This window comes from Diabrotica undecimpunctata, chromosome 8 (assembly GCF_040954645.1).
Source record: "Diabrotica undecimpunctata isolate CICGRU chromosome 8, icDiaUnde3, whole genome shotgun sequence".
Lineage (NCBI taxonomy): Eukaryota > Metazoa > Arthropoda > Insecta > Coleoptera > Chrysomelidae > Diabrotica > Diabrotica undecimpunctata.
In genome coordinates, this window is record NC_092810.1 from 124,325,539 (window position 1) to 124,350,926 (window position 25,388).

General features: G+C 33.5%; 1 protein-coding gene across 4 annotated transcripts in view; it reads right to left on the reverse strand.

Annotated features, from left to right (window-relative positions):
* Positions 1-25,388, reverse strand: part of LOC140447948 (uncharacterized) — a 421,074-nt gene that overhangs the window by 44,401 nt on the left and 351,285 nt on the right. For 3 of the 4 annotated variants that reach the window (XM_072540906.1, XM_072540907.1, XM_072540904.1), the window contains exons 2-4: positions 21,439-22,132; positions 17,936-18,104; positions 3,923-4,071 (exon numbers count right to left, since the gene is read on the reverse strand). In XM_072540906.1, the coding sequence (XP_072397007.1) occupies positions 3,923-4,071; positions 17,936-18,104; positions 21,439-22,089 (969 nt within the window). In that variant the 5' untranslated portion in view covers positions 22,090-22,132. The remainder of the gene's footprint in view (positions 1-3,922; positions 4,072-17,935; positions 18,105-21,438; positions 22,133-25,388) is intronic. The other variant, XM_072540908.1, reaches the window with a different exon arrangement.

Below are 25,388 nucleotides of genomic sequence, written 5' to 3' on the forward strand. Positions count from 1 at the left end.
ATATCAGCTATTTCGCCACAACAAGATCCTATTTCCTATCTTCCCAATTCAAAAAAGGTCTCGAATTCTTCTTTATAAGACCAGTTGATAAATCTAAACTGATTAAAACAATCAGTAGTATCAAAAGCAAATCCTCCAGTAGTACTGATGGACTATCCATAAAAAATTTTTTAAAACTCACAAATAATGTGTTGGAAGTTCTGGTCTCACTAATTAACGATTCCTTTGAAAAAGGTATATTTCTAGAGTGCCTAAAGACAACCATTATTGTTCCTCTTCATAAGGGTGGTGATAAATCTAATGTCTGCAACTATAGACCTATTGATTAACTGCCTGTCCTATCCAAAATTATTGAGAGACTTATAAAAGCCCGACTTATGTCCTTTTTCGTTGAAAACAACATTTTATCACAAAGTCAGTTCGGCTTTATATCTAATATATGTACCAGCGATGCTATGTTTTCTGTATTACATGAGGTAAATCAAGCACTAAACAATAATCTTTATACTGCCACTGTTTTTTGTGACTATGCCAAAGCTTTTGATTGTGTAAATCATGACATTTTGATAAAAAAATTAAATTTATACCGAATTCGAAGTATTTCTTTGAATTGATTCCAATCTTACTTGAGGAATAGGAAACAACTAGTTCGAACAAATGATACTGACTCTAGTCACAAAAGCATTGTATGTGGATTACCACAAGGTTCAGTACTGGGTCTTCTACTTTTCCTTATCTTTATAAATGACATCACTAACTTAAAAATAGATGGAAAAATCTTTCTTTTTGCTGATGATACCAGTATTACCTGGAAGAACTCTAATATTGCAACGCTTCATGCAATTATAACTTCTGATCTACTTAAAATAAAAACCTGGTCCGACTCTAATTTACTCTCTTTTAACATGGATAAGGCAGCAGCATTATCAAATAAAGGAGCTCTTCAACCCTTGCTTCTTAATAACAGCCAGATCAGTACAATTCATTCTGTAAAATTTCTTGGTATTTTTATAGACAACAACCTTAAATGGTCCCTTCATATCGATTTGTTAAATAAGAAATTAGCCTCAGCCTGCTATGCAATAAGATCTGTTTCGAAGAAAATGAATTTAGCATCTTCCAAAATAATATACTTTTCTTTGTTCGAGTCTCATCTTCGATATGGCCTTTCTTTTTGGGGTTCTAGTACAGCTGCCCAATCTAATGTTATTTTTAAATTACAAAAAAGAGCAATACGGTAACTTTTTAGCCTCAGTACAATAACACATTGCAAAAGCTACTTCAAAAATCACGGAATTTTAACTCTTCCCTCTCTATATATTCTAGAAACTGTTTGCTTAATTCGTAATCACCTACATGTTTTCCAGCAAGATCTAGTCATGACTACTCCACTAGAAATTCAAGCTTTGATGTATATTTACCGATCCCATCCACTGAGTTAGTAAAGAAATCTATATTATATTCGGCAAAAAAAATTATACAACCATCTCCCTTTTTAACTTAAATCTACAACTTCTTTCCTAAAGTTCCGTAAATTGACAAAAACCTATCTATCTGACAGACCTTATTATTCAGTGGAAGAGTTTCTCAACGAGTAATTAAGAAAGTACAGTTCGTTTGGGTACAAGCAACAAAGTATTTTTATATATATTTGGGTATCATATACAGCAGCTTAAACTTATTCGTAAACTACGAGTAGTTCGTAAGGTTTTATTATGCAATTTGCAATATAGTGAAATTTTGCAATAGATTGTATATTTTATGTTTTATTCTGTGATATTGACGATATTTATGTAGTTTTAGTAAATTTTAATTGTTATTTTTATTATTACTTTTTTTTAACTTATCTTAACTTATCTTACATAAAATTTTCAGTGACAATAAAGCATATTTATATTCTATAAAAAAGAATGCTTTTTATTTATTAAAAAGGCCGTATACAATTTTGATTCAAGATTACTAGTGTTTTTGTTAATAAGTCAGTCAGTAGCTACTATTTTTTCTGCCTTGCAATTTTGGTATATAAATATCTATTAAATATCGGTTTAATTTAGAAAATATATTTCTCTCCGCCATTGGTAATTTGATTTACAGTTTCATCTTACTTCAGTGGTTTTCAATATCAGATATAGCATTCTTAATCCTAAAGTATATCAGAAAATTGGGCAAATCGTTTAATTTATTTATTTAGCATCTATCTTAAAAAGGTTTAAATATCCCTTCAAAGAAATGTTCTACTAATTTTTTGGACCAGTAGTGTAGTATAATAACTTGAAATTAAATTGTGGATTTATTCGAAAATTGAGCCATAAGGCTTAGGAAACTTCAATAATACTCCAATAAACTTCTCTAATTCAATTACGATATTGAGTTGAAGTCAACGAGGGCTTATTCATGTGCGCCTTCTCCTTAAAGAAAATACACACCAGATACGGTAATGTTAATTTAACCATGGATTCAAAACCCAATTTTCTTATCTTTGAAGTAAATAGAAGATTATTAAACTTTATAATCGACTTCTATAGAATGTTCAGTACTCCCTAAGAGAACATTTATTTATTAAGAAACAACAGAACTTGTTAAAAAAACTAATTCGAAACTGTATGAAGGAGGTACAGTAAACAGCGAAAAGTCATCAAAGTTGAGACATTTTATTGTATAAAAGTTAAACAACTCATTTATGTCACTAACTTAATATTTGTTTCTTTATTTTTTCGTAGAATTAATATTTTAAGTAGAAATATCAATATATTTCTGTAAAGAATGATCATTCGCGGATGATTTGAAACGAAAACGACAATGTATATTTTCAAATAAAATTTATCTTTCAACATAACTTCCCCTAATAATATTACATTTCATCCAACGGTATTCCAACGCCTTATTACTGCTTTCTGTAGTGTTTTTTTAGAAGTTCCACAAAGTATTCTTTTCACGAAAAAGGTCTTTAGTTTTGAAAACAGATGGAAGTTCAAGAAAATAAAATCTGTGTAATAGTATGAATGTTCTAACACTTTTTTGTGTAGATTTTTAAATTTATCCATTGTCAAAAGAATTTTGTGGACAGGTGCATTGTGCTCTGATGTAAGAAATTATGTTTTTTAAGCCGGTCTAACGTTATATTTTTATTCTGTGTAAAAATTTTACTTCCATTTTATCCTATGTTAAAAAAATGCAATCTAATGAGCATTTTTGTGTTGTTAAATGTGATTTTCTTGAATTTACTAAATGTCTTGTTAACTAATTCTGGTTACTAATAAACAAAATCATTTTATACTACCGAGTTCTTCATGGATTGCAGCAGTTTTTTTAAATACCGTTTTGTAAAGAATAGAATGGTTTCTAAAAAGACAACAAATAAACTAATCTTTCATGCATATTTTGTATACATAATAATTTCAACATTTCCTTTTTTTAATAAATGAGGCACAACAGAAAAAAAATTACATTTTTTCATTTTTTATTAAAGCATTGAGTTTCCAACGACTCAATTTAACAAGTACGCTCTAAGTTTAATTATGTACGTATTTTTTCAGAGAAATCTATAATGCATTAGGGCCTTAAAAATTTACCAATGACATACATCTCTTCTTCTTAATTCTTCAAATTTAGCCATATGATAACTCCTCTGCATATAATGGTAATGTGTATTATTCAGTGTATGTAGATATAAGGAACCTACAGTTTAACTTTGAATCCGAACGACTAAATGAGAAGAGATGTATTAGACAGATTACTACTTACTTCGTGGTTTGTCACAGCCTTCTAAGCGACGACATAAGTAATACTTTTTTACTTATCATAGATAAATTAAAACGTTGGAAATCTTTTTCTATTGCACCCACATTCACTTTTATTATGTGAGATCTTTTATATTAACCGAATCCAAAAATTTTAAAACAATACAAAAATTTGTACTTACCAACATACTACTCTTATTATTGTGTGGGGGCGGAGGAAGGATATCAAGTTGGGCAGGAGTTCTAACGTTTTTACAATTCTCTAGATCTTTAAAGCTGTAATCATCTGGAGGTAGGGACATCCTATCGCTAGCACCTTCCGACATCATATCTAAAATAAATAGGTAGAAGATGAGATTTTTGTACGTTGGCCTTTGGCCCCAAACGCCTGGCCGTTTTCAATAGCCTGCATAATATGCTGATAATAGAATATGGACCAAAACAGTACACTAAATGGAGCAACCACTGAAAAAGTACTACTAGTAAAGTCCACTAGGTTTAAGAATTTTGAGGATATATTTGATACTATAGCACGGACTGAAACTTGCGGCAGAGAAAACCGAATTCATGATTCTGAAGGGGAAAAGAAACAGGCAAAGTGTTGAATTCCAATGTGCGGGAGCATGTCTAATACCCAAAAAACATGTAAAGTACCTAGAAGTGACATTGCAGCAAAATATAAAATGGGGGGAGCACGTGCGGGAGGTGGTCCGGAAGGCTGCGAATAGTTCAGCTGCGTTGGGAAGGGTGATGCCCAACATTGGGGAACTCAAATCCGAAAGGAGGAGGGTTTTACACGGTGTTGTGCAGTCGATCGTCCTCTACGTGGCACCAGTCTGGAGGGGGACGGTAGAGATAACGGCCTATAGGAAGCTCATGACACGAGTGAACAGAACAAGTCGGTTGCGAGTGGCATGCGCCTACAGGACTGTGTCTGCGGCAGCCTTGTGGACCATCACTGAATATATTCCGTTGCTTATTTTGGCGGTGGAAATAAAAGAGCCCAAAGAGCCATACGATGTTAGAGTGCAACAGCTGGATACTAGAAAGAATCAGAATGGAAAGAGGGACAGGTGTGAATTTTGTTACAGTGAGAGAAATGATTGAGAGAATGATTGAAAATAAAGCAGGTTGGAGTAGCGTACACAACTATATCCGTGCAGTGATCAAGAAAAAAAAAGAAGGCAGCTGGACCAACGGCAAAGATAAGAGGAAAAGATGCTGGAAGTTGAAGCTAGAAAAGTGGGTCAGACTGTATAAGTTAGACTGCGTGAGTCAGAGTGTAGGGAACGAGAAAATGCCCGTCTGGGAGCGATGCCGTACTAGGAGTGATGAAGGTCTTCTACGCGCCACCTGGAACGAGAGAGGAAGTCTCCTTACCGATGAATGGAGAATAAATGAATGAAGGTAGTTCTTCGAATTGCAACGAAAACATGACGAATTTAACACACACAAGAAAATAAAAGAAGTTACAGTACACAAAAGAAATACACCCATAACATTAACGAATAATGAAGGTCATGCACTATCCCTAGAAGACGAAGTAATGGAGGAATGGGAAAACTACATTAAAGCATTATTTAAGGATGATCGAGGATCATTACCTAACTTAAGTGCAAATACAGGACCATCAATCTTAAAAGCTGAAGTGGAAAAAGCCATACACCAAGCCAAAAACAACAAAGCCAGTGGACCAGATCAAATATACAGCGAATGGCTAAAATTACTCTCAAATGACAATATAAAAGAACTCACTGTACTTTTCAATCAAATATATGATACCAGTGAAATTCCATCGGACTGGTTAAAATCGATCTTTATTCCTCTACCTAAGAAACCAAACGTTAAGAAATGTAGCGACTGTAGACTCATTAGTTTAATGAACCATGCCGTTAAAATACTGTTGCATATTCTTCTAAATCAAATTAACAACAAGTGCGAAGAAATAATTAGTCAAGAGCAGTTCGGGTTCCGGAGATGCCTTGGAACTAGAGAAGCACTATTTTCTATGCAAACACTCCTTCAACGATGTTGGGAGGTAAGAAAACCCGTATATATGTGCTTCATTGATTTTGAAAAGGCATTTGATTGCGTTCAGCATACCAGACTAATTACCGCCTTGCAGAGCATCCAACTAGATGAGAAAGACATCAAACTTATTGCCAAACTTTACTGGAACCAAACAGCCATTATTAATCCCAACAACAGAGAATCAAAGCCAATCAGTATTGAACGAGGCGTAAGACAAGACTGTATACTATCTCCCACCCTCTTTAACGTGTATTCTGAGAATCTATTTAGGGAAGCTTTAAAAGATCAAAAAGGAATTATCATAGGAGGAGAAATAATTAACAATATACGGTACGCCGACGATACTGTGATTCTAGCTGAAAACATCGACGATCTGCAAGAGCTAATCAATAGAGTTGACATGGAATGCACAAATTGGGGACTGTCGATAAATATCGATAAAACTAAATACATGGTGACCAGTAAAGTGGATATCGGCGCAACCCAACTGATATTAAACCAATAACCGCTGCAGAGAGTTCAGAGATTCAAATACCTTGGATGTTGGATTACCCAAAATCTAGATCCATCCTTCGAAATTCGATGTAGAATTGAACAGGCAAGAAACTCATTTCAAAAATTCAAGCCTCTATTATCCAATAACTCATTAAATTTGGAAATCCGTGAAAAGTTTACAAGATGTTACGTGTGGTCTGTACTTTTGTATGGATGTGAAACTTGGACTTTAAACGCCGATATCATGAATAAAATCGAGGCGTTTGAGATGTGGTTGTATCGAAGGATACTAAAAATTCCATGGACTAGCAGAACCAGAAACGAAGAAGTTTTTCGAAGAATGGGACATCAACGAACTCTATTAAATATTATTAAGAGGCGTAAACTAGAATATCTTGGACATATAATCAGAGGACCAAGATATGAGTTCCTTCGGCTAATTCTCAACGGTAAAATCGAAGGAAAGAAATGGATAGGACGGAAGAAACTCTCTTGGTTGAGGAATTTGCGGCAGTGGGCAGGTTTGACAGCGGACCAATTGCTACACGTAGCGCAAGACCGAGATCAGTATAAAAATATTATAAGCATGGTAGTCCCCGACGTTCCGTAGGGATATGGCACTCTAAGAAGAAGAAATCCTTCGAAAGGGATGCCGGCCTTACAGCGGCCATTCCGCTTCTGGATCGCTAGATGACAGAGGAGAATCTGCTTTAGCAGGTAGACGTTCGGCGTAGACTAGGCGACGAGAGGGCATTTTAAAGTGATAGTTCCTGGCGACCTCGGAAACTATCGCCGGGAGTACGAAGAACGAATCCTGCACTAAGGTCAGTCAGGTGGCGTCCTGAACTGAGATGGCTTTTGAAGATTCCAGATCCTCCTCTATAAAGATGAAAACAAAGGTTTGACTATTTTACCATCAACATGGTAACAATAAAGAAAATCAAAACTAACCTTAAACGTTTAACGAAGAAAGAACATGGTCTTAATCTTAATCTAATTAACACCATCATTAAACACAAGATATTCGTATTCGTGAACGACGTATTTAAAGTGCCAATGTTACTTTGTGAATAGGAGAAAACAGGTGCTAGTAGAGCCTAATTGAGTTTTAGATGATCCCTTTAACACTTTTGACGTAAGATGGTTCATATAACACAATATCCATCACAGTTTAAGAGTGAGTATATTTTTTTTTATTTAATTAGAAAACCAGAAGTAAAAACTACCGATTTCATTTTATAATTTTCCTCCACATATGTTTAAATGCTGAATGTGAATCTACTGTTTCTCTGTAGATGTTGCAGTTTTAGCTGCACTAATTTTTAGACAGACACAAACTAAGGAATCGATTTTTATTTTAATCGAATTAGTTCATTATTAATGTAAAATAAAGATAATTAGCAATCAATACCCTAAATAACAATTTCAATAATGGAAGAATTATATTTCTCACTCCCACCCTATAGCCTGAGAGATTAAATTTATTTCTAGATTTCCAATAAACTTTTATGTTCTTAAAAAAATGGAGACAAAATTATTTTAAGAACATAAAGCAATTAATAATTTATTTAGATTGGCGTGACTATTCGTCATTTAATTTAAAAATAGCTGGGTTGTTTTCATTTCAGTAGGAGGAAGCTATTTACATAAATAATATTGGTTGCAATTATAATGTTTATTACTTTTTAAATAAATATTACTAATGGAACCCAGACATTATGCATATTTATTAGAAAAAGAACAAAGGAGGCAGCACGTTAAACAGTAGTAAAGATTAAAGACAAGAACATCAAAAAACATCAAAATAAAAAAACGTTTTGTTTTAAATATAACTCAGCATGTGATGCTGTTAGGTAAATCCCGTAGCGAGCAGAAGAGCTGCTCTAAAGCCCGGATAAAAGAAAAAGGTTCGAAGGTGAGGCAAGCAACCCAGATAAAAATGAACCACCCTCGTAAAACTGATCACAAAATATCGGATACGGGACAGCAACATTTGAGCACGAACTCAGCAAGGAAAAGGACTACTAGAAAGAATACCGAACTACGATTAACCAGCTGGAATATTCAATCTTCTTCTTCTTCTTCGCGCGACTACGATTACTCCTGTTTGTCTGCCTCTTATTCTGTTTCAGTCGTTGTTGACTGTACATTATCATTCCACCTTTTTGGCGGCCTTCCAACGGGTCTTCTGCTATACGGCTTGTTGTTTTTACAGATGTTCGCTAATCTATCTGGTCCCATTCGGTTTACATGTTCGTCCCAGTTTTTTTTTTCTTGTTTTTATCCACCTGTTAATATTTTGAATTTTGCATTGTTCGCGTATACTTCTGTTGGTTTGTCTGTCTCTTAATGATATGCCCGCTATTGATCTTAATACTTTCATTTCGATATTGTTGATTTTTTGTATTGAATATTCAATCGTGAGTAAAAAATCAAGAAATTTTTGATAGAAATCACAACCCAAACCAGACAAATCACAAATTATGCTTGATCAATTTTTTATAAAACCACCCAAATAAATTACATATAAAATATCTAAAAAACATGATAAAAAGATTGGATTATAAACATAATATAGTGGGAATACTATTTTTAAACAATTGTCAACAGATGATGGAATAGAATTCAATATATTCTCCTATTATATATCCAGCAGAGAAATAATGAAATAAGTCATACGCAGGATCTCTTAAGTTATCGTATAATTTACCTGTCCCTATGAGTTTTACCAAGAAACGTCTCAGTAGCGCTGAATTTATTTTTTATTTAGCATATGGCATATTAAGAACATATAATCAAAACCAATATTTTTATAAAAAACGTTAAATTGAACATTAGAAAAGAACATCTAATATATCATTATAATTTAAAACATTTTTAGTCGCATTTAGGAATTCTATCTTCTTAGTTTTTCTTGCTGTTCTGTCAATATATAACCCCCTTATCTCTCCACTTCTTTTGTTTGAATTCTTTTTTGCTTTTTTTCAGTCTCTGGCAAAATTTTCTCATCTCTAATGGCTTACTTAGATCTCGTAGTTCTTGAAGTTTTTTGTTCATATTTTTGTACTCTGCTTGTCGTGTTCTGTACCGCTGTTGTAAATAGTAAATATTCGTCAAAACAGTCATTCGTTCTTATTCGTCTTTGTTTACCTTTTATACCTAGTAATTATTCAGCTGCTTCTTTCATGATGTTCTCTTTCCTTACAACTCTTCATTTTTGTTTTCATGTTTTACTCTGTTTTCGAGTTTGATAGTTATATTTTACTTATATTCTCTATTTTTGTTTTTGTATTTTTGAGTCTTTCTACATTGTATCTTTCATGTGTAGAACCTATTTTCTTCTTTAAATGTTCAAAATTCTGGCTCTTACCCTACTTTCGGCCCAGTAGTGGTCACAATCCGCACTTGCTCCTCTTCTGGTGCTAGAGTTCCATATTTCTCTTACTTTTATTTTTTATGGTAATATAGATAACCTATGCGAAAGGAAGAAAATCAGCGAGTTCTAGATTGAACATAGACATTCTCCTCCGTTTCTGATGGCTTTATATATTATATAGAGGTCATCGTATGTTCAGAAAGCAACAATACGAACACTTAGAGGTGGGACACAGGCAAAATTTCGAGAAAATAAATCAACAATTGACCAAGATCAACACATGGATGAAAATAAAAATATTCTATTTGATTCAGAGCAAATTAAGAGCAGATATAATGTGCAACAAGCTTTAGAGTATGGTATGACAATTTTCAATATAGTTATTATAGTGTTATCTAGTATAGAAATAGTTATAGTACCTACAAGCAAAGACATGTTATACTTTAAAATGGGTAATAAAATCTCCAAGTTCTCAGTATATTTGGGGTAAAATAAAATCGAATTAATTATTTTATTTCTTATAAACATAATATCATAATTTTCTTTTCATAGATATTCAAGCAAAACGAGATATCACAAAAAACCTTTCGAACTAAATCAATTTATATTTAAATAAAAACAGGTAATCAAACGTATTGGCTGTTTAACTTCTGAAAATCGTAAAATAAATATATTCCATATTTTATTTCTCCTAATGACCTAATTAATTAAAATTGCCTCATTACCTATAATTTTCGTAGTGATCTATAAACAAATAAATCCCGATAAACACCACTTTCTACGTTTATATTGCAATCGTTTTCTGAAAACTAGATGCTCTGTTTTATACCACGTTGATTAATTTGTTTACAGCCATTCCATCCCAATTACGATTTCCGACACTGAAACTGTATAGTACTTTCCACGTATTCGAGTAGATGAGATACCATTAGATGAATATTGAAATACTTCCGCTGAATTCCCGTTGATACATCCAGTAATTACAATACGTAGTTTGTTACTGTTTTTTTTTGTTTTAGTTTATGAAACATAAACTAAAACAAAAATAGTAACCGGATATCTTTAATTTTTATTAAATCAATAACCGCATATTATCATTTATATACTAATATACTTATTAAATATTTATTTAATTTTAACACATCTATTTGATAAATTTATTCTTAAGGTGCTTTTTGATACATTTTTTCCATGATTGTCTATTTTGGGCCAATTGTCTTGTCTCGTTCCACTGCAGTCCTCTCTTCTCCGTTTCTTGTCTGATTTGATCCTCACGTTTCATTCTTGAACGTCCTACCTTTTTCCTTTTCTGCAGCTGCACAGCAGCTCTAAATAATATTATTATTTAGAGCTGCTGTCAGTAGAGTCACGTAAGCGAATATGGTAGCCAACATGATATTCAATGATCGATAACGGTGATGAAACTAGAAGAAGAAGAAGCAGCCTTTGCATACTTTTTTGTTATTCTTTTATCGTTAAATGCGACCTTGCTATCCTAACTGTCTTTCACCTATAATTGTCTCTATTGGTTTTAACTTGAGCTTTTGCATTATTGTTTCTTCTTTTGCTTCTTCCTTCTTGTATGTACGCTTTAAAGCCTGTTTCTTCTTTAATACTAGCTTTCTAAATTGTTTAAATTATCGCACCATCTTTTTCTTGGTCTGCCAATACTTCTTCGTCCATTTGGTGACTTATCTCGTGCTATTAGTACTATCCTATCCTCTGCCATTCTACTAATGTGTTCGTTCCACTCCTGCTTCCGTTTTGTCATCCATCCACTGCATGCTCTTCTTGTGTTTTCGCTTCTCTCCCTATGTGTATGTTAATAAAAAAGTCATTAAAAGATCCTACCGCTTTACTTGCTTTTAAGCTTTGTTATCGTACTTCTTCTTCAACATCGCCGTAACTAGTTGTATCTATTCCCAGCATCTAAACCTTGCTTTCTGCTTTATTAGTTTCACATCAATTTCGATTTTACATCGTAGTGGGTATTTAGATGATATTATCATATTGTATTTCTTGGCTGTTGTATTGAAGATGTCTGTTAATCTTTGGAGTCTATCTTCTGTCTCGGCTATTAATGCGGCGTTGTCTGCATAACATAATATTTGTATATCTTTGGTCCCCATTATGTAACCATGACCTTTACGTACTGCTTGTATTATTTCGTCCATTATTATATTAAAGAGTGCAAATGGATTTTTTTAACACAGAGATATACACAAATACACATGGACGCGTATTTCTCGTATACATACGAGAAGGTTAAAATTAATCATAGACTAAACAATCATACGTCAAACGACAAATATGATTGTACAAGATGTAAGAGTATTAAGAGGAGCTACCTGTGGAAGCGATCATCACTTATTAAAAGCTAAGATCGCATTTGGAGTAAATAAACTCAAAGAAAAAAAAGAAGGAAATGAAAGGAAGAAAGAAATACAGAAGAGGTATAACCTAATCAGCTTAGAACAAGAGAGCGTGAGAGAATTATACAGAAATAGATTAAATCAAAAGTTGGAAAATAAACAATTTAATAATAATGAAGAACATTATACTCATATAAAAAGGTGTCTCCAGGAGGCAGCAACAGAAGCCATTTGATACCAAATCCAGAATCAAAGAAAACTTCCATATTATTTTGACGAAGAAGTAGAACAAAAAATAAAGAAGAAAAGAGACCAATACACCAAAAATTCTTAAATACAAATAATACAACGGATAAAATTATCTACAAGGAGTATCAAGCTAAAGTACGAAAAATGATATGTCGGAAGAAAAATAAAGCGTGGCAACAAAAGAGTAACATGATAAATTCACATCTAGGAGGACGAAGAAGCACAGAAAATTGGAGAATCTTAAAATCTTTACGACAAGATAAGTAGAGAGACATAGTGTCAACAATAACAATGGATAACTGGGACCAATATTTTGAGAAACTCCTAAGGGAAGATAGACCACAATTTAAAGACAGCAACGAAACACAAAATATAAATATTTTATCTTTGTCCATACGAATAACAAAGAAAAAAGTGGAAGATGTATGTAGATCTCTAAAAAATAACAAAGCACCGGGTCCAGGTAACATCCCTGCAGAGTTAATTGAACACGGTATAACCAAACTATATACAAGTTTAGCCAAACTGTTCCAAAACTGCATTAATGGAATGACAACCCCAGAGGAGTGAAAGACATCATTAATATCCACTATACACAAAAAAGGCAGAAGGGATAAATATGACAATTACAGAGGCATTGCCGTGACAAGCTTGATCAGTAGAATATACGGAAAAGTAATTAAAAATAGAATAGAAAGCGAATATAAAGACTTAGAGGCTGATGAACAGGCAGGATTTAGAGCAGGTAGATCTACTGTTGACCATTTGTTTTGCATTACACAGATTATTGAAAAGAAAATAACCGTTAATCAAGCTCTACATTTATTGTATGTAGACGTATAGCGTATCACATTATAAAGTATGGGAAGCGTTAGAGAAAACAAACATAAGCATGAATTTAATAAATGCGACGAAGGAACTGTACGCTAATGCTAACTCAAAGGTAAAGGTTGGAAATAATCTGTCGGGTGGATTCCAAATGAATAAAGGCCTTAAGCAGGGCTGCTGTCTATTCCCGACATTATTTAAAATTTATCTAGAACAAGCTCTAAAACTGTAAAAGCGCAAATGTAGAAATATGGGAATGCCGATTAACAACAATAGCATATACACTTTGTCATTTGCAGATGATTAACTAATGATAGCACAAAATTATGAAGATATTGAGTATATGACTCGAAAATTAATCGAGGAGTATAAAAATGGGGACTTAAAATCAATATCCAACAAACCCAGTATATGCATATCGGCGGGAAACAACAGGACCTCATATTGGAAGATGGAGAAGTTATCAAACATTGCAACACATACAAATATTTAGGTATGATCATCACAAAAGAAGGCAACGTAGAAGACACAATTGAGGAGAAAAACAACCAAGCAAGAAAAGCAATTTCCCTTCTCAATAGTATCCTTTGGCATCAATCAATTTCTAATAATAAAAAGCACAAGATATATAACACAATCATTAAAAGTATAATTACCTACAGTAGTGAAGTATGGCAAATAATGGAAAGATACAAGAGAAAACTTGAGGCACTGGAAATGGATTTCTAGAGACGTTCAGCTGGAAAACCCTATAATAGAAAGAGTAACGAACAACAGAATAAGAGAAATTATGAAAGTAAAACATACAATAGTAGACGATATTGGTACCCAACAACTCAGATGGTACGATCATGTACAGAGAATGTCTGAAGAACGTCTCCCAAAACAAGTCTTAATGTGGACCCACGGTAGAAAGAAAGACTCACGGTAGAAAAAAAAAGACCCCGCCTTAGTTGGAGAGAAGGTATCAATAGATAAATGAAAGACAGAGACGTAGAAGAAGACTTATGGATGAATCGAGAGGAGTGGCAACTGGGTATCGGAAGACGTAGGAGAACGTTTTAAGTCGATCTATATATATATATATATATATATATATATATATATATATATATATATATATATATATTAGCTAATAAATAAATGAGGGAGTATTCGAAAAAACGGTAGAACACGTCGATTGGTATTTACAGTTGCGCATTTTATCTTTGAATGTTTCGGAAATATTAAGTAAAATGCAAAAATTTACATTTAGAAAAGAAAATTATTTATTTGTCCTAAGTCGCTACCACTGTCTTAATACTTCTTGTCCATTTAGGTATTGGTAATGATAAAGTAAGCAAAAACTATGTTAAAAAAAAACAAAAAATTGTTTACTTTGGTATAAAACGCTAATGTTTTATTGTTCCTTGACAGAAGTAGTTGTCAGTGCTATAGCCGTTTAAATTTCATTAACCGCAAGCCAGAAAAATGGTTCTTTTAACAAAAATGCATAAAATTACAATTATACAGATGATTGGCTATGGAGATAAGACACGGACGCAAATGGAACTAGCTCGATTATTTCACGAAGCATTTCCTGATTTGCCGCACATATTTCAAGGGACAATTAGTAAAGTAGAGAAGCAATTCCACGAGCTGGGCCATGTTAGGAAGGTAAAAAAGGAAGCTGCCAATGCAATAAGTGAGGATACCAAATTGGCTGTTATGCTTGAGTTAGACGAACAGCCACATACATCTGTTCAAAAAGCAGCCTCAGGACTCGATATTAGCTATTCATCGGTCATTAGAATATTAAAAGAAAACAAAATGTTAACACATGTTAAAAGAATGCCAGAGTACAGATGGCCTAGGAGAGTACTGGAATGGATCCCTCCTGAAAGAAGAAAGAGAGGACGACCACGGAGAAGTTGGCGCAACGATATTGATGAAGCAATGGCGGCAAAAGACTTAGAAAAGACAACTGCATATGACAGAAAAAGATGGAAATTGGGGGCGGAGAAGCGGCGACAGCCGTAATAAATCCGTTATTATTATATATATATATATATATATATATATATATATATATATATATATATATATATATATATATAAAGAAAACAAAATACATCCCTATAAAATTATACACACTCAGAAGCTCAAGAAAGATGATTTTGGCAGGAGAACGTATTTTTTTGTACAGATGATGTGATCCAATTGGAACATGTTCTGTTTTCTGGTGAGTGCACCTTTACTCTTCACGGTCATGCTAATCGGCAAAATTGCCGTTATTGGTCAAGGTAAAATCCTTACTAGATGACAGAATTCAATACTCAATACCCTGAGAAGGTTAATATGTGGGCAGGAATTAATAAAGATCAGATCATAGGTCTCTTTTTCATAGATGGTAATTTGAACGGCGACAATTATTTATCATTGCTCCAAAATAATGTAGTGCAAACGTTGGTTAACTTGTATCCTGATCCAGGAAACCCACAAGTTCCAGCGAATATGATACGGTTTCAACACGATGGAGCACCACCCCACTACCAAATCCATGTCCGGCAGTACCTCAACCAAATATTTCCAAAGCGGTAGATAGGAAGGTGAGGATCGATAGAATGGCCACCGCGACCCTCCGATTTAACGCCATTAGACTTTTTGTTATGGGGATATATGAAAAGTATAGTATACAAAACTAAACCCACTGACTTAGCTAATCTCTACTCACAGTTAGTGTGTTGCCAAGACAGCAGTGTGTTGGAGCATTTTAAACATCTCCCACATTGACAGTATTGTTTAGATTTGTATTATTTAGAAGTTTTCGAATATGTTGTAGCGACTTTCGGCAAATAGATAATTTTCTTTTCTAAATGTGAATTTTTGCATTTTACTTAATATTTCCGAAAGTCAAAGATAGGTATAGGATATTGTATTCACAAAATGTCTAAAATGATCTGAGGAATCCAAAAATTAATTAATATACAGGGTGTTTTAATTAAAATAAGCAAGTTGGCATTGGCTACAGTTATCTGATACACCCCGTATAAAAAGTTTTTCTTCTTCTTCAAGTGCCATCTTCGTTCCGAAGGTTGGCGATCATCAGAGCTATACGTATTTTCGAAACTGCTGACCGAAATAATTCGTTGCTGCTACAGCTATACCATTCCCGTAGATTCTTTAGCCAGGAGTTTCGTCTTCATCCTATGGACCTTTTTCCTGCTATTTTCCCTTGCATAATTATTCGAAGCAGGTCATATCTTTCGCCTCTTGTAATGTGTCCCAAGTAACTTAAAAAGTTTTTAAAAACTTTTAAAACTGTCGTGGTTAAAATAATATTTTTATAATTAACTTTTTTAACTATTTTATTCATACAGAACCATAAGGTTCTATGTATAGTGCCACAAGGTTCTAAGTGCATTTTAACATTATTTTGATATGCTTAATTTTTCATGAAAAAACCAATTTTATCTTCTTCTTGTGGTGCCTATACGTTACGGATGTTGGCTACTAGCATGGCAGTTTTAATTGGCATTGACCGCAGCTCGAAATAGTCCTGAAGTGGTCAAGGAAAACCATTTTAGTAAGTTCTGGAGCCAAGATATTCTTCTTCTTCCTGGTCCCCTCTTTCAGTAGACCTTCCCCTGTAATATAAGTTGCAGCAGGTTATATCTATGATCGTTTCGCATTATATGTCCAAGATATTCTATCTTGCGCTGTTTCACTGTGGATATAATTTCACGTTTTATCCATCCGACGTAGAACCTCAATGTTTGTTATTCGGTTCACCCAGGAGATCCTCAGTATCCGTCTATAACACAGCATCTCAAACGCCTCGAGTTTTCCCATGGATGCCTCGGTTAGTGTCCATGATTCAACCCCATAGAGTAGCACTGTAAACACGTAGCATTTCAATAAAGAGATTTTCGATTTTAAGGGTAGGTCGTGGCTCTTAAATATCTTGCTCATTCAGACAAATGCTGACCTGGCTTTTTCAATTCTTTGTTTTATATTAACTGAGTGGTCCCATTCGTCGTTTATGGTGGTTCCTAAATAGTAGTAACGGGGCACTTGGAGTATTTGTTGCTGATCTACCAGTAATTGACTAGGTGGAATATGCTTCTTACTGATGACCATGTACTTTGTTTTCTTGATGTTAAAATCAAGCCCGTATTCTTGCCTGATTCTCCACAATTGCGTTACTAGTGTCTGTAAACCTTCTAAACTGCCTGGAAAGAGGATGGTGTCGTCTGCATATCTGATGTTATTCAGGAGCTCACCATTTATGAGAATACCCTCTTCGATATGCTCTAAGGCCTGGCTCATGACGTGTTCCGAAAAGACAATAAATAATAGGGGAGAGAGTATGCAGCCTTGTCGTATTCCTCTCTTTATTGCAACTTCTTCTGTTAGTTGGTCTTTCACCCGAATGGTTGCTGATTGGTTGTAGTATATGTTCTTGATTACTCGAAGGTCTTTGTTATCCAGATCAGTTGCCTTTAGTATATCCATGAGCTTATCGTGCTTGATTCTGAATTTTATCTTAACATTTTTAATGAGTCATGTAAAAAATTACTAAAATTTCTGATTTGTGACTTAGAACCCTCTGGTTTTCAGGTCACGATTAGTAATAACTAATTTACAATTCACACTGTTTTGCGACTAGTTGTTTACTTTTACATCTATATAGCAATATTATTCGTTGATGATTGCTGTCTTGAATACCATTTTACAAGCGTTTAAAACACGATTTTATTTCAAGCTACAAGTAAATACATTCAAGATAAAAAGGATATAAAAAATAAAAAATAATATTATTTTGCTATCCGTATTTCTAATAGTATAAATTAAATTTTCCCTACCTCGCTTTTGCTTATCACTAGTAATATCACTAAGGCGGTCGCTAAGTAAGTCTTGAGTAAGCGTATCTTGTTCATCCTGATCTTGATCGTTTTCAGGATTATTCAAAGAAAGTTTATGGCACACCTCGAATGCTTGACCTACAGTCCGAACTACCCGCATAGCTTGGCTCTGGAACAAAAGAAAAACATTATTAACTTCGGTAAAACACACTTTTACAGAGAAAAACTGTTAACGCTAAAAGTAAACAGTACTTATTTACTACCTGTACAGTTTTTTCAATTTTTCTCTCCATTTGTGTGTTTGTGTTAAGAAAGAAGGGATGGCATTAGGTAACCTTTTTGCCATATATATTGTAAAAGTTAAAGACATCATATTAAATATATATTTTAGAGTCTTTAAAGAACTGTATGATAATATAATTAATAGATTTGGTGTTGAAGCTTATTATATATGTGAAATATTTAGAGGCAACCTCCATATGTATATTCATTATTTTCCAGTCTACCTTTTTTACCGCTTACTCCAGTGCTATACTGAATAGTTTAGGTGATATTACATCCTCTCCTTCACTCTCTTTCTCTATTTTATAATTTTACTGTTTATCTTTCATTTTACGGTGAGTATTGCTTTATTGTATAATATATTTTAGTAGTGTAGTTTCTATGTCATATTCTTTGTGAAAAACCCTTTATAGTGTCTACAGAGCGGACAGATAAAGAAGTAAAGATACCTTGTATAGTAAATTAAAGGAAAAAGTTCATAGAGTACCAAAACATGATTCAAAACACTCTTATTTTCGAAAGACATGCAACAGATTTACAGAACGTACATACATGCAGAGTACATCAATGGTAAGAGTCTTGGCACCAGATCACAATTCCAAGTAGTAGTGTGACACTTGAAAAGAAGATTTTAACTTTTATCATATCGCCAAAGACTAGAACATTGACCCACCTGGTATATATGTATACATACATTATACATTATACATAAACCAAATTAAAAAGCCGCATTCAGTGGATATAACAATGTGATAAATATTCACTGTCATGGACAAAAAATATACTGTAGTAAATCAATAAGCGACTTAGATACCATAAATTAATTTGTTTACTTCTGTGTTTAAAATTTGTCATTTTATTTTAGGATTATTTAGTCTGATGATACATAAACTTGAACTTGTAAATTTAATTTTAGGTTTTCAATTTTAGACGTAAAAGTATGCAGTGACAGCCAGGAATAATAATTTTAAAATTTAATTTGAAACCCAACTTAAAAGGTCAAACAAATTCGATATTTAAACAATAAATTGTAATTCGCATAACAGAAATTTTTTTTAATTAAATTTAAAAGCAATAGTTTTGGATAAATGTGAGTAATTTCATTTTTACGATCCATATATACTATTTATTTAAACAAATAAAATACCTATCTATAATTCAAAAGATACTAGTTGTATAGTGTAATTAAAACCGATAAAAAATAAACATATTTATGTACTATTAAAAGTTAATAAAAGTATATTTTCATTGACACAGATTTTTGTGGAACGTTAACATAAGAACAGCTGATATATTTAACGTCTTACTGCAAGCACTACTTATGTTTGTCCCTTATAATCTTCGCAAACGATGACCACTACACATCTATTCCATGCTTTGTTCATAAAAAGCCAGAATAAAATTCGCTGAGCTTGAACACTACCGGAACTGGATTTTGCGAGATATATTAGGGTATGATGTGTTCCATAGAAGATCAAAACAATAAACGTTAGCAAAATTTAATAAACTCTATATAATATTGTAACTCTTTGAGAAGAAGACATCACGCTCACCATGACATGATATCGTACTTCTCTTCCAGATATCCCTAAAAAACGGCTGCAGTCACCGACAAAATAAAAAAAATACTAATAAAGGGCACAAGCCACAAAAAAAATACTGGTAAAATCTAAAAAACGGGCAAAAAGTGCCCCCACTCTCGAGCGCCGAACTGGGCCAACCCGCTCCGGGGACTCGGTTCCCAGCTGTCTTGTGTAATACGGAAGATTTTATAGGGGATCATATGAAATTTTCAGGAATTTCCTAGATTTAATTTTATTTGGGAATCTTTGTACCCAGGATTCCCATATAGCAAGAATGTTAATGACACTTTTTTCCATACTACATCAGCGTGCTATGCTGTGGGATGAAGGATAACCTGAAGAGAATTGGACTCGAAGGAGTGGTTCCTAATTTACTGGGATGCAGTCTTCCTCACTCCAATGAATTGTATGTCCAAATGTCCTGATGTGCATGTAAATCTTTACAGGTTGGGTTAATATTGATTGTTTATATGGAGGAGCTAAAAGATTTTCTTCCGGTCACTTATTGTGACTAATTACTTACACAAGCATTTTCGTATGCCCTTACTCCTCAGTTGTGTGAGTGTCATCTTTACGTTTCGTTAGTTTCATCCTCCGAATTTAATATTTTCTTAATGTTAAAGGTTTTACGATAATTGTTTAGGGATTATATATATGGTCTGTATTTTCTAATCATCATAATTCTCTGTCTTAATTCAAATGCCCGATCAGCTTCCATAAGTAAATTTTTCCATACGTTTCCCCTATTCATCTCGCACCGTATTTTTTTTTTTTTTTGGTCTAATTCAATTCTTGCAAAAATTAAGTGAAGTAAATATATTTATTATATTACATGCAAATCATATTAAAATTCAGAATTGGGATCTTATTTTTAGTAGTAATTCAATCTTCAAGAGAACAGTCTAGATATTATCTTTTTTTATACGAAGTTTTACACCTTCTAGACTTAAATATAGATCTTTAACAGCCTTTTAGCACTATTCTAGCTTTACCTCTAGTTCCATAATAATAATATAGTATGGCATTTTTGCCGGAAAGATCCTTTCGGGCAGATTCTTGTGCCAATTGCATCTTTTACACTGTTTCAAGTAGTTAGTGCCAATGCACACTAGCCCAAGGGGACCGACGGCTTTACGTGCCCACCGAAGCATGGTGAGCTTCTTTTTTAAGTTCCATCTTCTATCGAAGGTTAGAAAGCATCACGGCTATGCGAACACTGTTAACTGCCGCTCTAAATAGTTCTACACTACTGCATTCAAACCGTTACCATACGTTCTATTCTTCGTCTTCCAATATTTCGCTTTTCTCTAATTTCGCCTTGCATAATAAGCTGCAATAATAAGTATCTTTGCCCTCTCACGGTGAGAGAGAATTTTAGAAATGAAAATGTCGTTGGTGTCTGGAGTCGAACTCGTTCCTTCTGGATTAGAATGACATTATCTTGCCATCGAATGCTCCTATATGGAATAACATCATTTGTAAAAATGTTTTTAAAAGAGTTGGCAAGCTAAAATGTCGAATAAAAAAATTGTTTCATAAATGTAGTTGAATACCTATGATAAATTTTTTTTTATTCTCAATTTTAATCGTTATAACTATAATAAATATAACAAATTACATGTACACTAAAATTTTTACCTCCAAATCACTATCTTCAAAACTTTCTTGTCGCTCCAGAACTCCATTCAAGTTGGTACCTAGGAATGGTGGTTTCGCTCCAGCCTTTTCAATAATGTCCCGAATATTTCTGTAACTCCCGCTCCTATTATTTTTTAAAGTAGAAAATCCTAACCTATTTTCCGTAAAAGTATTAATAATTTCAGGCACTCTAAACGACAGCTTCTTGCGCGGTTTCTCCAAAGCTAGAGCTTCAGTTCTAATGTCTGTTTCACCTTTACTTAGACACAGTTCCGAGGAAGTCGACACGGAATTTAAACTTTGTGTTATATCGTTTTCGTTGGTGATTTCTATCCTTATGGGATAGGAACCAACAGAATGTTGTTTCTGAAGTGGATTTGGTTTTGGAGGGTTCGATTTAGTGTTTATATAAATTTGATTTTTATCACAAGATTCCTTTAGATAATGGTCCAGATTAACTTGCGTATTTGACTTAATAATACCTTTCTTGGTCTGGTTTGGAACATTTAGATTTTTGTTTGTTTTTAAAGCTTCACTTATGTTAAAAAGTTTATTTCTTGCTTTTGATAGCATGTCTTGTTTCTTCTTAGTAGATATATCCCAATCAGGTGCTTTATCATCTTTGGTCTTTTTGATCATTTTTATAGTCATTTGGTAAATATCAATTTAACATTTATTATTCTAGTAGAACTTTCTATAAGAAGAAAACATTGTAAATTGTGGAGCCATTTTTATTAAACTAACAATAAACTATTAAAATATTGGATATTCTGTGGTAATAAATGTAAATTGCAAATTTTTACTTAAAAGCAAGAAATGGAACGAACAATAATCAAATAAACGGAAGAAGAATTCCTGCACATCCTGCAACGAGCATGAACTGGAAGAGGAAGAATTTTTATTTAGTAAAAAATACGATTTGGTTTCACAGGGTCTTTAGTAGAATCAATATAAAAAGACAGGGCTCAAGATAGATAGGATTGTAAATTATCGTTTTTAGCAAAAAATAACAAAAAAGCGACAAAAACGAAAGTAAAATATTAAAAATTAAGAATTTAAGCGTTCTCTATGAAAAAAGCCTCTATTTATGTTGGACTTTTTCCTCATACAACGTCTGCAATCAAATTTACTTGTAAGTTATTAATTTTTGTTTCAAATATGTAATTTTTTTTTTTAAATACATATATAAGATTTTTTGAATTTGTGTTCTGCGTCGACACTATAAATGTTGTATATACATATACTCTAGTCAATGGGGGTAGTTGGCACCGAATTCCGTCCTAATGCATCAATTTACTTGATATTTTCACAGTAAGTACGGAATAGCTGCACCAGAGATAAAAACAACCATATAAATAACGTGTGTCAAGAACTGGAGCAACATACAAGCCGCCATGAAAGTCATGAACTATTTAAAAATGTTAAATATTGGGCTCGACAGTTTAAGCCACAATATCAAGCCATTTAAGATCATAATGGAGAACTAAAACCGACATAGAGAGCATTGCAAAAACATGGAAAAATTACTGCTCAGAGCTGTACAAAGACACTTCGATAGATGCACCAGTCTCAGAACACAAGAAACATGCAATCAGCGACGAAGAACCAATAATTTTACGAGCAGAAGTAGAGAAGACTTCCAACCAACTCAGAAACAAAAAATCCCCAGGAATCGATGGCATACTAGCGGAGAATCTAAAAGCAATGGGCAAGATTGGCGTAGATATAATACTGAATATGTAAAACATGATATTAATCACAGGTGAATAGTCTGATGAGTGGTAAGAATGAACCTTTATCTTTATTCTTAAGAAGGATCACTAACTGTATGCAGCAATTATAAAACTATTGCCCTTATTCCTCATGCAAGCAAAGTCCTGCTATATATAATCAATGAACGGCTAAAGAACTTTCTACTTCCAGAGATAGCCAAGGAACAATGCGGAGAATTCGTACCAGGAAAAAGAACATGATGCAGATACTGAATACCAGAAAGATAATAGAAGAAGCGAGGGAACACAACATACCAATGCTGCTTTGTTCCGTAGACTACACAAAGGCTTTCAGATCAGTAAAATGGAGGATCCCCTCTGGAGGATAATGTAAAATATGGAAGTACCTAACCACCTAGTTAATCTAATAAGAAATATGTAGGATAAAAAAAGTTACAATACATGGAGTATATTCAGATGCGTTTAAAACAAAAAAAGGAACTGGACAGGGCTGTATACTATCACTATCACTATAGGAGGAATCACTATAAGAGGCAGAAAAATTAGTAACCTGCGATACACAGATGACACACTTATACTAGCAGCGAATGAAGTTAAATGATTAGTATCACTGACCGGTTAAGCCGGATAAACGAAGAATTCGGACTTTAGATCAACACCGGAAAAATAAAAATAATGACAGAACAAATAATAATCTAGAGCACATACACCAAGTGGCTAATTTCGAAGTGATAGACAAATTTGTATACTTGGACTCCCTGATAACCAACAATGGGGATTGACCCTCAGAAATAAAGCGTATACTAGAAATGGTCCGAACCGCAACAGCTAAACTGATTAAAATATATAAATACCGAACAATAACAAGGAATACTAAGCTCAGGTTGGTCAATGCCTTTATTTTTCCCATTGCTACATATGCAGTTGGAAACATGGACTCTCAAAAGCATTAATAGGAATAAGATCGAAGCTTTCGAAATGTGGGTCTATAGAAAAATTCTTCGTGTCCTGGACAGAACATATAACAAACCTGCCAATTCTGACAGGCTATTAAAAAAAGTAAACCGAGCATACCTAATTTAATTCGTCTGCGTAGCTAGAACAACGGGGACCATGGAACTATTGGTAGTAGAAGGAAAGGTAAAAGGCCGAACACCAAAAGGAAGATCTCCAACACGATGAGAAGACCAAATGAAAACTCTGGTGGGAAAATCTCTACATGAAGCCGTTCATATGGCATAGGATCGCAGCCAATGGAGACAGCAAGCTAATAATATTTGGGATGAGAGAATAGCTCAAGAAACAAAGTCTACCCTAAGCCAAAATTACTTTTATCTTTAGGTGGTTCCCACCCCTTCTCGGGGGTAGAAATTTTTTTGGTCGAAATATCTTCGAAAGTCGTTAGAGGGCCTAATTCTAAGCAAAAATGTCCTATAATTTTATTTAAAAACTCGATAGTATTTGAGGTATTGGTGATTGAAAATTTGCCATTTTCATTGAAAAATGACATCTTTGTCAGACGATTTTTTGCGAAACTTAAAAACTGTGAATCTAACAAAAAAAATACAAGAAACATTTTTGTAGGTTATGAAAAAACAAAGAGATGTGTTTTTTTTCAGAAATCTAGTTGCAATGCAAAGCGAGATATGGTAAGTTATGCGTAATACGCCTCTATAAATATTCTATTCTATTCTGTTTAATAAATTCTATTCTATACATAGATATCTTTATGTTGGCAATAACTGCAACTACACAAATTAATCATTTGCAGATACTCCAAATTAATTTCGCGTATCGTAGTAATACATGAAGTGTTAACTCATAATCCTAAATTTTCCACGTTTCATTTACCCAACTGTTTTACAGGAACAAAATAATAGGAAAATAGAATTAATGTAGATTATGAATACGATAATAATAATTATGGAAACAATCCAAATTTGAGTGTTCGGATATTTTATATTTATTGTTTATTTTTAGTAAATTATAAATAAATCTGGTACAAAACTACACATGATTTTAATTCAAATGGATAGAAATATTCTCTGGCGTCACATATAATAAGGTGACAAGTATGCTAAAGCTCTTGGGAAATTATCAGTGCGATGCCATTAGTAAATCATTTAAAATTTGCTAATGACACCGTCGTAATCAGAAGTAAAATATATATGAAATTATAATGATGTGGGAAGTATTTAACGGAGCATCAAAACAGGT